An 18,250-nucleotide genomic window follows, 5' to 3' on the forward strand; every position below is an offset into this window, starting at 1 on the left:
CAAAATCTACCAGGGGTATATAATTTTAGGCTTAACTATATTTAAAGTTAATAACAGATGATTGTATTTGGGTCATCCATCCAAACATGCAGATATTCTACGGTGTATTTTTTTTCCAAACTTATTTCGAATCTTAAAGTCCTCCATAAACTGCTGGATCGAACACTGGCCTTTCAAAAATACATTATGACACGGTTTGCCTGGGAAAAAAATTTTCAAAAGGAAATAACGTGTGCCGTGTGGTGGTAAAATGTCCAGACTTTGTGCGGTAATCTAAAACAGTGAGTGGCTTCCCTTTCATCTTCCCATCTTGGTGAGTTTTAAATTTAAATAATTTTGAAAAGTGAGGCTAAGAAGTGTTTTCTCTGTTCAGTTGCCTTTTCCTTTTCAGTGACTATCAAATGCATGTTGTAATTTTCCTCTTGTTGAATGTCCTCTGGAATGGATTCATTACACATGTTTATGAACAAACCATGCTGGACAACAACTAATTGTAATGTACCTAATACATGAGCTGGCCTTTAACTGCTGTATAAAAAATGGCATACTATAAAGATGTTTACCTTGTTTATTGGCCGTACAAAGGACAACCTAACTCTACAAAAGAGATTGAGATTGTTTGACAGTTTCAGAAATTTTCACTGCCACACTTATTGTCCTTGGGAATTGAGGACTCCAGATTATGAAGCTAAAAAAAATCCAGCTGTTCAGGGAAAAGCATGTGTAGGAATCTGGGAACTTGCTGAAAGGAAAACTTCAAAGCATACATTTGGGTTTACTGCTGGTGACCGTGAAGTTGAAAAGAGACAGAATCTGAGTCTGTTGTGCAGAGATCATGATCCTCAAAAACGAAAACACAAATAATTAAAAAAACAAAACAAATCAACTCCTTGGGCTAATATATTTTGCCTGAAAACACAGAAGAGATACAAATGTATGCACTGACAAGCCACTTAACCAGGTACTTGTTAACCAGGTACATGGACAAACTCCCATTTCCCTCTGCTTTATTCATGGCAGATATCAAATTGTGGCAAGAAAATATCTCCAAAATAATTTTCCTGTCACCATCAGACTAAAATATTGGAGAGATTTTAGCTGCATCTATAATGGTAATCTCCTCTTTCATCAGATCTCAGACGTGTTCTGCTGGACTGTGGTGATTTGGGCAACTGTTATAATACGGTATCTTCATTTTTATGTCAGAAAAATAGGATTTCCATGACTTGAGCCAAGTTACATGGATTATCCTCCCAGAAGTGCTCATAATCCAACACTACTAGAAAGATTATAATATTAAAACAATGATGCTTTGGTAATTATATGCAAAACATCACACAGTGTGATTTATTGTTTTCATGTTTCTTCAGCAAAATGTTGAGCCTATTCTTGCCATTCTGCTTCAAGTTTCAATCTTTTGTATTTCAGAGTTGATGGTTATTTGCCTCTCTTAAGTAGCAATCCAGCATTCCCTTTCTCTTCTGACATCAATTTATCATTTTCATCCACCTAAATTCTGCTTCCTGGATACTTTTTTTCTGACTCAGCCTTTTTATTTAAAACTGAAATAGAGATAGTTGTGCTATAAAATCTCTGTGGACTACTAATTTCTGAAATACTCCAAATAGTCGTTACATTTTGAAAGTCAAAATTACCCCTAGATATAATGTTTTTTTTTGTTTTGTTTTGTTTGAATTAAACAAGTTATATTCACATATTTTGTTTACCACATATACAATAAACAGCATTTGTCCCAATGATGATTTAATCAATTATAGCTAACAAAGCATGTAGAAATGCTACTGTTCTGATAATTACAACATGCATTTGATATTGTTGTATGGGAGCAATACAACAATAACTCTTGAAAGGGAAAAAAGAGGAGCAGTCTGTGATTCATCTCCTTAGTGAACTTCAGCAACAGCTTGAGATGCTTCCTTCTGATTCTGTTGCTATGTTTACTGTTATGTTTCCTCGCTACAGCCAGAGCAGCAGATGGTTCAATGCCATTTAAGCTTCCAGCTTTATCACCAAAGACACCCTTTCAGCATGCAGAATCATAGACAGCTCCTCTGAGTGAAGGGAAATGTCCTAAAATCCTGTTAGAGAGGAATCGCTCAGGAAATGCAACATGTGTTCTGAAGATAAATGAGGTGATAGTATTTGGAAACCAATGTTCTGACTGCTGAGCTACTCCTCTGTTGTTAGCTAAAAAAAAAAAATCCAACATAAGTTTGATGCAGCAGCAAGACCAGGCTCTCTTTTTCCCTATACTAACGCTTCACAGTAAAAACATTCTGCAACATTTATTGTGAATCCAAAGGTTTTTTTCTACTTTTACCATAATTATTTTCATCTGACCTAATGGAGTCATTCTCTGAATATCTTATAAAAATTTAAGAATTATGCACAAAACACACTTTTGGATCATAAACAGAGAGAAATGTAAAAATAGGTTGAGAACTTACCTGGCTTGTAAACGTGATATAATAAGTCTCATACTGAACAGCGGGTTGAGTCCAAATCAAAGTGGCAGAAGAATCTGTGACGTCCCGAACCCCCAGCTGAGATACACCTGCCATGGCTTAAAGAGAACACAACAATAACTTGTTCAGAGCAGTGGATATTCTTTCCTCTGTAACTCCAAATACAAATGATTCAAAAGCAGGACTAAATTAGGTATTCCTACTGATTTAGTTCAGAAATCAATTATTTTGTTTTCTTGTGCCACTTTGCTCATCACAATGTGTCCTACTTACGGTGTCATTTAGCTAATTCACCACTGAGTACTTTATCAACTGTAGTAGTTTTGTACTGACCTTAGTAAGTCTCTTTTCATAATACCCTCTATTGGTCAATCAATATCTGTCTTTCCGACATTTTCTACTTTGACAGGAAATTAAATAAAGTTAGAACTGACTACCACAGGTGGGATCAGAACAACGTCTATGGGAGTAATGCAAACTAGTCAAAAACAATTATAATTACATTGGATGTGAGCATTTTTGTTTACCATTCTTCTTCTCTATTCTTCACAATAGTGGCCAACTAAATGAAATGACAAGCACCAGTTGATAGCATTGCCAAAAAATTACTAATTTTCCTGGTACAAAATGACAAAGCATGAAGGAGAACCAAAACTGGAAATAAAAACTGGTGAACAATCAGTTTAACATGGAGACTTCCTTTTCTACACCGTTTGGTGAAAAACCAAACATTGCAACAAAAAGGAAACATACTAAAGTTTCAATATCTCTCCTGCTTGCATTATTTTCTATTATTTCAGCTTTTAACTTCCTGCTTTCTCTCCATTTTTGTTTAATCTACTAGAAGCTCCATCTGGTCTGGGGTTCTCTTCAGTTGTGATGCCTCCCTGGAGGGTGGCATCATCTAAATTGCTGCTGCCAACAAATTAATGTTCCTCTTCTCCATCCTATAACTTTATACTTTTCTTTAACACAGAAAGCTTTTCAGGGTCCATGATTCTGTTTCTTTTTAGTGTGTATTCTCCCTTATTTAACTATTAAAGTTATAAAATCAGATATTGCAACTGTAATTGTATTTTAAATCATCAAAAAAACATTCAATTTATGCATTAGAGTAACCTTTTTTTTCCTTAAGACTTATTTTGTATTGAGCAAAAAGTAGATTATTGTTTTAAACAGCATTAAAGGAGAATCAGGAAACATATTCCCTCTGTAAACCACACACCATCCTGGAACAAACTCAAAAATTGACTTAGATGCCTATCTTTACCAAACATGGGTCAGTAAATGTATGCATTTGCATTAATCTTCAACTAAATCCTAAACCATCTGTTTCTCTGCACATTGAATACAAAACACAGTCAAACCTGATCTGTTTGAAAGGAATACAGTTCAGATGATACAGGGTGGTTTTGTCATTAAGAGTCATATACAGGGTTATGATTTAAAACTCACCAGGGCCTAGTTTTGGATCATGTGGCTGACATTCAGTCTTTGTGTTTTAAATAAAACTGGAAATACACAGGTACTTTTACCAGGAGTTGGTTGAATCCAAACTCAGAATAGAGCAAATGTAAAAAATGAATAATCCAGTGTACAATAAACATCTCCAGATATGTGGCTGAGGTAATGAAAATATAGACTGTACCCCATCAGCCTGGACTGATCAACCAGAATAATGGATGTACTAGCAATATTAACTTCATGCCAAAGCTGCAACCTCCTGATGCCAACATTGAGCTGGTACAACCCCAAACAGATATTGCAACACTCCTGGACATGAATATTGCCAATGAACAATCCTTTATCTCCAGACCTATAAATATAATGCCACAACTGGGATTCTTTACAGAGAGGAGTGCACACACCTCCAAATTGCACATGTAAGTTTAATAATCAGAACAAGAGGAGTCACAGTCTGCATATCAAATGTAAAATGAATTTGTCAAGCTGAGAAGCCCTGTGAAGCTGCTTCCTGTCGCTAGTCATAAACTTTTGGAGCTGCAGATACTCCCTTATATGGAGAAACATTTCAGATTGTTAAGTGGCATTCCGGCAGAGACTTTATACCAGTAACCTTTTGTTAGAAATGGATATTTAATTTTACTTATATTTCCTCAGATGTCCACACCTACAGAGGACAGATTCAACATCTGTGAAGAATAACTCCACTCAAAGTCCCACCAGTTGTTTATTGCACTAATTTAATTCCTTTCACAACTTTAGTGCATTCTAAAAGTTTAGGATCTCTAAACTGTGGAGCCCCCCACTGATGGATAACTGAACAAAAAGATGACTTACTGAGATAATAATTCACAGACTTGTTTTACTGCAGCAAGGCCCTCATAAAAAATAACTGACAACTCACGACTCACTGAGAATATGATGTAATATTCCCATAAGCAATTATCCAAATCCAACATGAAGATTACAAAAAGTATTGTGCAGAAATCTGAAAGCAGTTTTTTTTTATCATTCTCCAGTGTCTTCATTACTTTAAGTATGTGAAGTTCTGGTAAAAAAGCAATTCGATGTACATCTACAGTAGATGTCTGCAGGAAAACAAAGACATCAATCTATATATTGTCTCTTCCTGTTTTGGTAAATATTGAATGAATGAAATATATATGTAAATATTTTTGAGTGAACATTTGTGATAATTCTGAAGTTCTGAAACTGTTCAATCAACAGTGAATCAATAAAAAAATGTAGCATTTTCACAAACTAAGAAAATCCAGAATTTCTCTAGTCTAACTTTTTATACTCCTAATGAAAATCCAAAAACGAATAAAAAAAAACCTGTGAACTGGGATTCGGTTGTGAGTGGCCCCATTGCTCTCGTTATCCATTTTCAAAGATTTGGTTAGAAATGCTTCATGTGTTTCCAGAGGGTTGGTGGGATCGACTCCCCATGTGATGAAGATTACTCCACGAAAGAATCTAATGTCTGGAACTGAAATCCTCAAAAAATTTACAAAATTGATTTGGAACTGTTGAACATCCACAAAATAAATAAATAAAAATAGATCTATAACATTTGCCAAATGTGTATGTGAACAAGTTTGTCATCTACAGTTAGAATTGTGTAAAAAAGTGGATGTGAACTAATAAGTCTCTCTTTGTCTTTAGGGAAGGTGGTGAAAAACAGAAAGAGCTGCTCACCTGTGGAAACATCCAGGCAAGAACCACTAATGTTCAATATAGTCCAAACCAAGTAGAAAGAATTAATAACTGCAATACTGTCTTGTTGAAAGACCCAGTCATTGTCATACAGATGAGGCCCTCCGTCAAACAGGGAAGCCTGATGCAACATCTCCACAGAATAAGATGTAGTCACAACCTGGAGCGCTATTGTTTACTTAAGGTGAAGATCTCCAGAAACATATTCACTGTACTGGATAAAATAAACATCTCCAGCAAGATCTTATTGTCATGCCAAATTTATTGGAACCATTCAGGACAGCCTACTTATTTTCTTTCTCGTCAGAGAATAAAATGTTTTTGGAGGGACAACCAAGTTTTGGACATTGCTTAGGATTTTAAAAGGTTTTTTTTTGTGTGTTTTTTTTTCTTTCACAGATACCACTCTATAGTTATTAGACTGCAATCAGCATAACAAGGGGTCTAAGTTCAGGCTGAAAATCTGCCTTTATCCTCATACAAATCCATGTTAAGCTTTCTTCTACTCAGCACAAGTATAACTCTGAGATCCACACTTGAATTTCTCTCAAACATTTTTAAAAATGTATAATTTTCACCATGGGACCAGTTGAGTTTTGCACAAAGATCTTGCTTATGCAACTCAACAACCATGAAACTTTCAAAGGCAGGAAATTGTTTTTTTCTGACATCAGGTCATGTAAATATGAATGTCTGCCAGAAAATAACAGCCATTTATTCACTGGTTGTGACTGGTTGTGCAGTTTTCAGTAGTTCAGCAGCTCTTTATTTAATATTTTGTTTCCGTTTGTTCTTTTTGCATTTTTACACCATTTATAAATGTTTTTGCCACCTGCTTACTGATTTAAACAAAACTTGTAACTAATATTTCTTCTGCATGTTTAGCTAAACTCCATCTACTTGTCTTGTTATTTAGTAAATATGCTTGTGTATTTACGTATTAGTTAGGATTACATTTGAACACTACATTACACTCAAATACCTAAAAATAAGAGAGACAGTCTGGACATTTTTTGTGTAAATGTGAAACTTTATCTTGAACAACTACTAAAGGTCAGTGTATAATTAAGTCTTAAAATGTAAGCTTTTTCTTCAGCATTCTTTCCCATGTTGATTTTCTTTTCTTTGATATCAAAGTATGTTTGCACAAATTCCAACAACAAATTACATGGAACGTTTATGCTACCCACTTAGCTTTTCCACCAGAGGACTCTAGATTGTGGGGCATCCCTCCATCAAGTCCTATAAATGCTTGCACATATTTGGAGAAGCACATAACATACTGAAACACACTCGTGTCTTGTGTCAGATTTGAGCATTGCAAACACCCATTACACAGGAGTATGAGGCATTTTATGGGCAGTGGGTCTTGGTTCTGCTCCACTGTTAATGAAACGGTTCCGTCAGTGGAATGATTGCAGCTTTAACCGACTCCAGGAGAGCTTATGTAACACACCCTGACAAAAGCGAGAAATCGCAACTGCACTGAATTAAACTAACCTTGCTCTTGATAATACAAATTATTTTATTCTAGAGCAGAAAGAAATAGCAATTTCAAAATTTTCTGTCGGGAAATTTTGAGGGAAAATGATGTCTGCTTATGGCTGTTTGCTCCTTTGCCCAGAGTTAAGGTTTCTCACATTGGAAACAAAAGAATAAAAAGTTAAACCTTTTGGTTAGTTTTGTCTTTACACAGAGAATATTAACATGCAACTTCAGAAAGAATCCAGTAAACAAAATATTTACATTTGCCTGTCAGTGATTTGATTTGGATTTGATCCCTTTCAATACTTTCACATAGATGAGTTATGTGCCAAGCAAAACAGTCTTTCCATTGAGTGTAACTTGCCATGTGCATAAAGACCACCTGATTAAAGACCGATTGTAAGACCTTCAGCTAAATTAATGGTGAGGGTTCCAACTCTTCGTTTAATTGCCCTTGGGCTGAAGTTCAGTCTGATGTCTCCCAACATCAGACTGAACATGAAGGGTGAGGAATCAGATATATTAGTAAAGAAAAGTGCAGCTATACTAGGGCCTCTTCACACTGTTTTAAAGAATTGTAGTAATGAAACGTTTTTCCACCAAATGCCTAATCTAAAAAGACTTGGCTCAGTATGAGGGGCATACTGAGCCATCGGAGAATCCCTCTTTTTTACTGGTCATTTCAATGAAAGTACCCTTGAGGAGAAGAACCCTTGTACTTTTCCTTGTTTCCCTGCACCAAAACCTTCTCTTCCATAAAAAGACACTGAGGAAGACCTATACTAGTAAATATAGATTACAGTGACTCTGACTTACCAATGTTGCAGTTTGGCCCAGTCATGCCCTCTTTGCACTGGCTGCAGTCCCGTCCAATAAATCCTCGCCGGCAAACACACTGTCCTTTGATGCATCGCCCTTTGTTGCTGCAGTCATTGGGACAACCTCTAATAGAACAGTCCGGTCCAGTGAACGGGACATTACAAACACATTTCCCATTCACGCATCTTCCAAGGTTATTGCAGTTGTTGGGGCAACCTTTTTCAGAGCAGTCTTCACCAGTGAATCCCTCATTGCAAACACATTGTCCATCGATGCAGCGCCCCCTGTTGTTGCAGTTCTCAGGACAAGCATACTCAGAACAATCATCACCAGAGAAGCCACTCTCACAGACACATTGGCCATCAACACATGTTCCACGATTGCTGCAGTTATCGGGGCAGGTTCTTTCAGAACAGTCTGCACCTGTGAAACCATTGTCACAAACACATTGTCCATTAATGCAGCGCCCCCTGTTGTTGCAGTTTCCCGGACAGGCGATCTCAGTGCAGTCAGTACCGGTGAACCCATTGTCACAGACACATTTTCCATCTACACATCTCCCACGGTCGTTACAGTCATTAGGGCATGTTCTTTCCTGGCAGTCCTTGCCAGTGAAACCATCATCACAAACACATTCACCATCAACACAGCGCCCCCTATTGTTGCAGTTTCCAGGGCAAGTGTCCGCAGAGCAGTCAGGACCAGTGGAGCCAGTGTCACAAACACATTTACCATCAACACAGCGCCCCCTATTGTTGCAGTTTCCAGGACAAGTGTCCTCAGAGCAGTCAGGACCTGTGGAGCCAGTGTCACAAACACATTTACCATTGACACAGCGCCCTCTGTTGTTGCAGTTTCCAGGACAGCCCCTTTTGGAACAATCTGGACCAGTGAATCCAGTGTTACACACGCACTGGCCATCAACACAGCGTCCTCTTCGGTTGCAGTTTTTAGGACAAGATTCTTCAGAACAACTCGGACCTGTGGAACCAGAGTTGCATACACACTTGCCGTTCACACACTTCCCACGATTGCTGCAGTTATTTGGACAGGCTTTCTGGGAGCAGTCGGGACCAGAGAAACCAGGGTCACACACACACTCTCCATTCATGCACCTCCCGTGGTCTTTACAGTTCCCGGGACAGCCGGACTCGCTGCAGTCCGGCCCGCTGTAGCCTGGAAAGCAGGAGCACTTGCCATCCACACAGCGACCCTGATCACTGCACTCATTGGGACAGTCCTCCTTTTCTGGTTTTATGGAGCAGCCAGCACCTAAAAAAAATAGATTGACCAAGACAAAACATTTCTGTTAGATTTGTTGAACAAAGTTGCCACATGATTCACCTTCCCACTGAGCCACAGGATGCCCCTTAAGAAATTTGTTCAATTTTTTGTTGTTTTAAAAGATTTTAAAAAAGCAAGAAATTATGGATAAACTTTAAGGCATTACCATTTTTTTTAATCAAGGTTACTAATAATTGGGGAAGGTATTGTAACTAAGTGATTGTATTTCACTTATTTAGATTCGGTTCAGATGAAAATGAGTTGAAATGTGTCTTGCATGAATTACATAAACATTCTGTTGTGCATTAGGATTTTCTCTTGGGGTGGAGGTATAATTTTCTATAATTAAGCTGCATAACCGCCTTGTTTTGTGTGATGAGACCTTTGTGTGTGTGCACTTGTAAATACTTCATGTAGAGAACCATTTCCATAATGTTGACCAAGAACATCATTTGTAGAAAGTGAATACCTTCTCCTGCTCCTAACTTGGCTTTACAAGTAGGCCTTCAAAGTACGGTATGAATTTAGATGGGTTAAAGTTAGGCTAAGAAATAATGCAAAGTCCCCAGTTTTTATAGAAGTACAAGGATGATGTGCGTGTGCACGTGTGTGTGCGCGTGCATATAAATGTGTGTGGGTGTGTGTGTATCTACTGTTGAAACTGAGGGTGGAGGAATGCCACTGGTGTGAGAAGAGACTGAGATCACAGTGGGCAAAGAACTGAGGGGTAACACACATACACACTCACACACAGCAGCAGCAGCAGATCAAGTTGTGTTTCCATAACCTCACAGTAGATTTACTTAAATCCTTTCCTGAAGACTAACTCAAACCTAAACTACAACCCAATTAAATTTTTTTCCTTATACACAAAATCAAGCAAAGCGGATAATAAACTGAACTGTATTAGCTCATAGCTTGATTTCTGGCAGTTTATCATGTTCTAAGTCAAATGCTTCAGCAAGAATTTGGCTATAAATTAAGCTATAGTTTAATATAGCTACTTTATATTCTCAATGACAAATGTTCAACAACAACAACAAAATGGATAGGAAACATTTTTGATCAATCTTGACTATGTTTTCAAATCTAGATGACTAAATTATCTACAATAATAGAGTAAGGGTTATTACTTTCAGACTTATTTTGGTAGCTTTAACATTTGACTAAAGTATTGTAACAGAGTTTTTAGGTTGAGACCTAAACCAGCCAAACGCAAAAATTTAATTGTGTTGCATTAATTAGGCTAGAAAAAAAAAATCAGGTTGGGTTGATTAGGATAATTAAAAAAGACTTCATCATTAACATTTCATTGCTCTCCGTTTACATTCCAGACTTCTTTTTTCCCAGAGACTGTTAAACTTTATAGCTGCATAAAATAAATACAACTTGTTTACTGAGCCTTTTTAAATTTGTGCGTGAGAATGTAACGTATTCTAGGAGGATCAATATGCCAAATTGTTCTGGCTTTGTTGGTGGCCTCACAAATAAAAAATACACTCCATATGTGAGGCCAGGATCAAAGATTCAGATGTTCCAACAATATCACTTGTTATGTTTGTGATGTAATACACTATACTGAAAAAATACAACTCTGAGTCTAAAATTAGAAACATCTGTCCAACTATCCATTGTTTATAACTTTCTATCCTGCAGGAGGCTGGAGTCCATCTCCAGCTGCCACTGGGTGAGAGGTTTGGTACACACTGGACAGGGTGCCAGTGCATTGAAATAAAAACATATTTTCTTTGTTTAACAAAATGAGTTTGTCCAGTTGTTGATCATGTGACTTGTGTTTCCATGGTAGTTTTGAGAAACAAAGCAATTTCGAATAAGGACAAAAAACACACCTATCCTCCTAGAGCCAAAACAAGAGTTTTTTTTCAAAATTGACTTGTTCCCATTGAGTAAGTTTGTGTTCCTAATGTCAAATTTAACAATTACATGGCCCATAGAAATGCATTTAGTCGTGCCAATTTACAGCAGAAAAGGTAAGCAGTAAAACACACAAACACATGTTCTGTGTAAAATAGCTCAATATAACAAAAGAAGTTTAATAAATTACTTTTGACCTGTGAACACATTATTTTATATCCAACCCCGCTATTGTTAAACAGAACATTTGACTGAAAGTTGAAGTTTGAATTTCGGGGAAAAAATAAAAAAATTTTAAAAAAATTCAACCCTGCTGACCTTTGCTCTCTGAGGTGCAGCAGCTTTCTCCTGTTTCTCCACACTTCCCCCGAAGGTCAGACACTTCCCGCTCCAGACTTTCTAATCGCTCCCGCAAGGAAGCAAAGTCTGCATCGCATCCACAAGACCCAGAACCTGACCCTGATGAAACCAGTTTGATCTTATGGGTTAGCACCAGGGGAGAGCCAGGTGCCAGATCAATTTCTTTACCTGAGGAGAAACATTTGGAGAATGCCATCATAACTGCCATGAGTTAAAACGGGGGTAAGGAAAACATGATATTGTGATGAAGAATAAAAATCTGTTCTTCAACCAATTATATGCAGTGTTGTCATAGTGTTAAATATATAGCTAATTACCTCCTTGGCTCACATCAGATGAATCCCCCTGAGAGGAACATCCCTCAGAGATCACCACCTGTAAAAACAGCGCCTGGTTAAATTATCAGATTTATTATTGGAATTTTCCATTGTATAAATGCATTTCACACAACCTCACAAACATAAGGGCTGCATGTTTGGCCGGAACTCAATTCATCCTAACATTTTAATTGAATTACTTCTGGGCTTTTGACCGGTGGCCATTGAGAGCTGGTGATGATAACTCAAATCACCTTGATGGCATCCTGGTCAGTATCCCTTGGTGTCCTTTCACCCCTGACCTGTAGTTCCTTGGAGGTTGATGGGGTCAGGATGGCTGGCCCAGCCAGAAGAATCAGGATGAGTGAGGGAAGGAGGGGAAGCATTACTGGTAACAGACTGGAATCCATTCCAATGGTTAGTGGGAGTAAAAGGGAAAGGAAAGCTGTTGGACAGTTCAGGAAAACCAAGCTCTTTAATTGATCTGGACCTTATTTTTTCAGGATCTTTCAGATTATTATTGTCTGCAGGACAGGGAACTCTCGGCTGCTGTCACTTTGCCTCAGCCGGGCTCTCGATAGGTGATGACGTCTATCGTCTTCTTCTCTCCAAGAACTTTCCACTTGGAAGAAAACCAGAAACAACGATTAAATATCACGTTAAATTCCATATTAGCCCAGCAGACATTACATTAACTAACACAAATGGGGACCATTATTTGTTTATGGGCCTCTTAGAGTTGCATGTCAGCCAATGAACCCCATTCAGTTATCCTACGTCTGGCTTATCCACATGCAGAATGCAGCAAACAACTGACATAATGAGCATATGTTTTCCACAGCTGTTGATTATTTGGGTAAATTTACATATTTTATTTAAAAGATTTGATAAAGTTTTTAAAATGCATGAAATGCTCCTCCTTAAAATTACCAAAATTATACTTAATTGCATGTGTAAACCTTAACAGACTGAAAAACATTTGTACTATAAGCTCATAAACTTTGGGTAAAACTAGAAATCTGTTATAACCCTTTTCTTTCCTATGAAAACAGGTAAAAAAAAAGGGATTAAGAATAGATTTCTCAGTTTTTGACTTGTGAGCCCATAATTTCCTTCCCACGCAGATTTTTGGGGTTTTCACACTTCATGGGTTAAACTAGTAAGAGTTGATTTTATCTTATTGTTTTGGTGAAGCATAAATAGGTCTGACACACGGTTTATTATTTGACAGGAAACAAACAAACAAAAAACAAGCAATAAGATTAGCCCCTTTTATGATTAAAATAATATCTTCTCAACTTCTGAGTTGCATTAAAAACTTAGTTTATGCATTTATGAACTGGAAACACTTGATAACATTTTTTAAATGCATTTTATATATATATATATATATATATATATATATATATATATATATATATATATATATATATTCAGTCTGTTTTTCAGTCTGTTAAGGTTACACATGCAATTAAGTATAATTTTGGTAATTTTAAGGAGGAGCATTTCATGCCTTTTAAAAACTTTATCAAATCTTTTAAATAAAATATGTAAATTTACCCAAATAATTAACAGCTGTGGAAAACATGCTCATTATGTCAGTTGTTTGCTGCATTCTGCATGTGGATAAGCCAGACGTAGGATAACTGAATGGGGTTTCATTGGCTGACATGCAACTCTAAGAGGCCCATAAACAAGTAATATATATATATATATATAATATATATATATATATATATATATATATATATATATATATATATATATATATATATATATATATATATATATATATATATAAACTAAAAAAAGACCTGCTGCTCCTTAGTCAGGAAAAATTAATGACATTCTGGATTACATTTAAAATGTGTTTATATTTGAGAAAAGCTGCCAAAAAATCTGATCTGCTGTTTCATTTGACTTAAGTTGTGTTTTACATCAAATTAAAATGACGTTTACAGTGTTTAAAAAAAGGAAAACAAGTCATGTCAGAAGCTGAATAAGAAAATTCTTCAAATTTAAACTTGCAATCAAAAATTATTAACTTCAAAAATATATTCTAAAGTTAACACATCTTTGTAACTTTGTCGATTGTTTTTGTGTTGTGCATCATCCTGGAGAGGTGTGTAAAAGCTTAATATCTTTAACATTGCTTCTCATTTCAACTGATCATATCTTATACAGTTTGTTTGTGCCTCCATTCATTTATTCATGTTTCGGAAGAGGAACATGTTTTTCTCTTCCGCTTCAGTTGCAAAATGAGCCAACATAAAAATTATCCACTTGCTGATGATTCCTTTCTATGTAGAATATAAAATATCAGCTTTTTTGTGAGTTTTAGAGAACTTTAAAGGCCATGGTTTAATAATAATTTATCATTTCAGCAATAAAATGTGGTTATATTAATGTTGAGAGATCATTAAAGTGAATAATTTGATCAAAACCATAACATTGAGCAGGTGTTTTGTTATTCTCACTCACAAAATTAGCTGTGCTCACTTCTTTTATTTAGGGACATTTAGGGATGTCTCTTGCACATACTGGACAAGATATGATTGTTGAAGTGTCATGTGCGTCACAGAGCAACAAAAAAAACAAACAGGACAGACAACCATGCACAAAACCATTCATACTTTAAGGGTAATTTAGGAAAATGAATGCAACATACAAATACTTGAAATGTGGCGATATCCAGAGGTAAATCATTGCTAAACAAACACGAACATGTAAACTCCATGCAGAGTTTGGATTCAAACCCTGGACCCTCTTGCTGCAAGCCTATGGTGCAGAAACACTCAGACATCTTTCAGACTTTCAAAGGTTCATTTTCTAGTTCATGCAACATAGCTTTTAAGACAGTTTTAAACTATTTTCCTCAGGCAAGCTGTTTTCACTCAAACTCCTCAGGGTTCCACTTTAATCGAAGACCAAGTAAATCCCACCAAATAAAATTTCCTGTGACATGGCCTATAACACAAAAACAGTAGCTGATCACATTCTCATATACGAGTCAGCCCTTTAAATTTTTAGTAGCCTGGATCTCCCCTGTGAGGTTAACAACCAGAGCTAGTTAACATTTGACAGATCAACTGTTCAAAGCCACGTTCAGCGACAGCTGTGAATGGAGAAAGCAGCTGCTTGAGAGTTCACAAGAGTAGAACGTCATTCTTCCTGCTGGTGAAGCAATAAAATCTAATTAGTGGGCAACATATACATAGTTATTAATGTCTTGACTATTAAGGCAGATTTTCTTTATATTTATTATGGAAAGTTATTACACTTTTTATAACAGAAGGTATGTTAAAGAAATTAATACAAATTCAGAACAAAGCGTTAAGCAAATTCTTCACTTTATAGCTTTAGCCTTTATTGTTTCAACTGCATTTCAATTTTATCTCTGCATATTGATATTTAGCTTTGAAATAGAGCTTTGGACAGGTTTTCCAATTCGGACAATGACTGCCTGGTGTCGAGAGACTTAAAGTGTCCAAGAAAACAAAGGCACACCATTACAGAACCAGCAGGCTGGACTGTTACCACAATAAGTGAGGTAAGCTTTAAATTTCCCTCTGACTGTCAGATTTAGGTGAGCTGGTGCACGCCACCTTCTTAAATTTCTGTTCTTGGCATTTCCAGCAGCTGTTATTACCTCTATGCCTCAACAATGGAAGAGCTGTGTGTAAAACCGCTTTTAGGAGAGTCCAACTAGTCTAAAGCTGCAGTTAACTGAATGGATTATGTTTTTAAAAACCACTCCTCTGACTGCAGTGGAAATGCTGAAGATGACTTGGATGAGAGCCCTATATTAAATCAGCCAATCAGACAACCACAGCTAAACTAAATGATTTTGCTCCTTCCAGCTGCTTACAATAATAATGAATATTCTTTACATTCTCATTTCAGCTTTTGTGTTCTTTGCAAGTTTCTTCCTTTGCTTTTAATCTTTCTAAAACATTTTGTGTTACATTTAGCTGTAAGTAAAGGGTTCTATAAATAAAATCTGATCAGTCATTTTAATTTTGTTGCAGAAAAACTAGAATCTGTCACACACATCCTGGGTTTAAGACTGAATATTCATACACAGAATGTCAGGTTATGGAGCCTTCTCGCCATCTTAGTACATCTTAGACATTTTTGTTCTATTCCACTGTGAATTGATTGTAAGCCGACCCAAAGACTTAACATCTGTGATTTGATTTATAGCCGTCTGAATCGCAGCCAGCTGTAGAACCTGCACTACAAACACCAGTGTGAACAATTAGCTTGAAATCATGTATGGCAGCTGTCCCATTTACTATGTCTTTAAGTTTAAGAGGGCAACACATTCGAAACTGCTGACTCACTTCTTATTTTTACTTTATTGCTTTTTTTCTTCTATATAATTTTACAAATGTAAAGGTATTCATAAGAGAAAAAATGTGTCAGCTAAGCAAACTTATTTCTAATTTGCAAAGCAAATGACACCTTCGTCTCATTTATACGTTGCTCAGTATTATTTTTAGCTGATGGAAATAAACCTTGGGCGACTTCTGTACTTGTTCAACTAAACAGTATTCAATCTTGTCACATTCACCCAACTAGAGAGGCAAGTTCCCACAGTACCAACAACGCTTCTGCAACACTGCCAATTTAAAAACATGTTTGTCCCCTACCAATTCCTTCAGGTTTTTGGCTTACTTTCCGCACTGAGATTCAAAACTATCAGAAATCAAACAGAAATAACAATAATAGTGATTTTATTTGAGGAAAAAAAAAAAAAAAAAGATGTCCAAACCAACGTGGCTTTGTGGAAAAGTTGTAAAAGTCAGTCTTTTAAATCTCTGGAGAAATTGTTGCCTGTTTTTCTTACTTTGCAACAAACAAAAGTTTTCAAGCATGAGGAGCCCATCATGTCACAACATCGGTCTTAGACTTTGACCATTTAAAAAAATGAAAAGCAAAATATTTTAGGTAAAATATAAATAACTGTTTAAACAGATATATTTAGTAATCCATCCTTCTGCTTATTTTATAATCCATCCAACCTGCCATCTATATGTTCATATTGCCTCTTGATAAACACACAATCAGGCCTCTCATGATCTTGTAGCTTTACAACAGAATCACAAAAAATTCAACACACGTCTATATAGAAATATCAATGATGAGGTATAGTAATCAGATAAAAAAATCACTTAGTGATTAATAAAGTTTTCTTGATCCAAATGTGGTCAATTCAATGGTTTGATCAGTCGCTTCTGAGATTTGTTTAACACCGTTTCTGAAGTCATGACAGGCAGCCACTGTGAAATCGATCACAGAGCGGAAGGAAAAACACCACCACAAACCAAACTCATGAACACCACATAAAACCATAAGAAAACTCACAAATCCCAACATGAATTTGTATTTCCCACCTCATCTACTCCAAATCAAAAAGAACAGTCCTTGTTTTTGTTTGCAATCAGGAGATGAAAAGGACCAGAATTAAAACTTCAAATTCCCACAGACTGCCTTAGCAGGTGTAAAAGTGAAACATAAAAAAGCAACTTTCAGTCAGTCCTATAAACAAAATGAGTGACGAGTTATTATAATTGAAGGTAACCTATCTCTGGATAAGACTTGCTTGATTCACAGTTAACTGCTTAATTTGACAGTTATGATAAATCACTTGTAATTTTCCTAAAGTTTCACTGTAGTTTTGCAAGAAATACTCTCCGCATTTCTAAAATGCAAAAGTCAATAGTGAGTCAACTTGACATGTTTTTTTAAGTGAATAAATCAGAAAAACTGGAATAAGCAAGAATCAAATAAACTAATTCAGATAGTTTTCTTTAAAAAATAATAAATAACACCATTTATAGATTGATATAATATGCATATAATCAGCTTGTGAGATTGTCCAATATTATTTAATTTAACTGAATATATAAATATTCAAATTGGACTTTATCACAGAGGAAACATAAGCATCTTACCTGCTGAGAGATGTGAGGACTTCCTCTCCCTGTGGTCCAGAAGCCTCTCTACTGTTTCCTCTTTCTCTCTCTGACTGACCAGCAGGAGGAGGGGGATGGAGAGAAGGAGAAAGGAAAGAAAAGAAAGAAAGACGAAGAGGAGGGAAGGAGGAGAACAGTGAAGTTTTCTCATACTTGAAGAATTTGTCCTCCCTCTCCTCCTTCTGTCTTTCTTTCCCTTTCTGATGTCATGCTATGTGCTTCACAGGTCCCCACTGGGCGGAGGATATCCGATGGAAAACATCTGAATTTTTAAATGTTTTTAAGGAGACTGAACTTTTTAATGTTTTTAAGGGGTCTCCATCCCCTGCTGCTGGACGCTCCCAGATAGAGACAGTCTGCTCTGTTTTTTTTCTGTTTACTAACCGCCGTCCACTGTGGATGTGGCTCCGGCAGACTTGCTCCTCCGCTCTCTGTGAGTGGAGCAGCTCCAGGATCTGACATCACA

At 36.5% G+C, this 18,250-nt stretch overlaps 1 protein-coding gene across 3 annotated transcripts in view; it reads right to left on the bottom strand.

The window, feature by feature from the left end:
* LOC129375905 (tenascin-X) overlaps window positions 1-17,865 on the bottom strand; it is a 34,973-nt gene extending 17,108 nt beyond the window's left edge. Inside the window, exons 1-6 of one of the 3 annotated variants that reach the window (XM_055055273.1) lie at window positions 17,764-17,865; window positions 12,061-12,428; window positions 11,807-11,864; window positions 11,448-11,657; window positions 7,968-9,242; window positions 2,469-2,584 (exon numbers count right to left, since the gene is read on the bottom strand). In XM_055055273.1, the coding sequence (XP_054911248.1) occupies window positions 2,469-2,584; window positions 7,968-9,242; window positions 11,448-11,657; window positions 11,807-11,864; window positions 12,061-12,216 (1,815 nt within the window). In that variant the 5' untranslated portion in view covers window positions 12,217-12,428; window positions 17,764-17,865. The remainder of the gene's footprint in view (window positions 1-2,468; window positions 2,585-7,967; window positions 9,243-11,447; window positions 11,658-11,806; window positions 11,865-12,060; window positions 12,429-17,763) is intronic. The other 2 variants (XM_055055276.1, XM_055055274.1) reach the window with 2 other exon arrangements.
* Between the last annotated feature and the right edge of the window lie 385 nt (window positions 17,866-18,250).

This window comes from Poeciliopsis prolifica, unplaced genomic scaffold (genome assembly GCF_027474105.1).
Source record: "Poeciliopsis prolifica strain line A6 unplaced genomic scaffold, Auburn_PproV2 SCAFFOLD041, whole genome shotgun sequence".
NCBI lineage: Eukaryota > Metazoa > Chordata > Actinopteri > Cyprinodontiformes > Poeciliidae > Poeciliopsis > Poeciliopsis prolifica.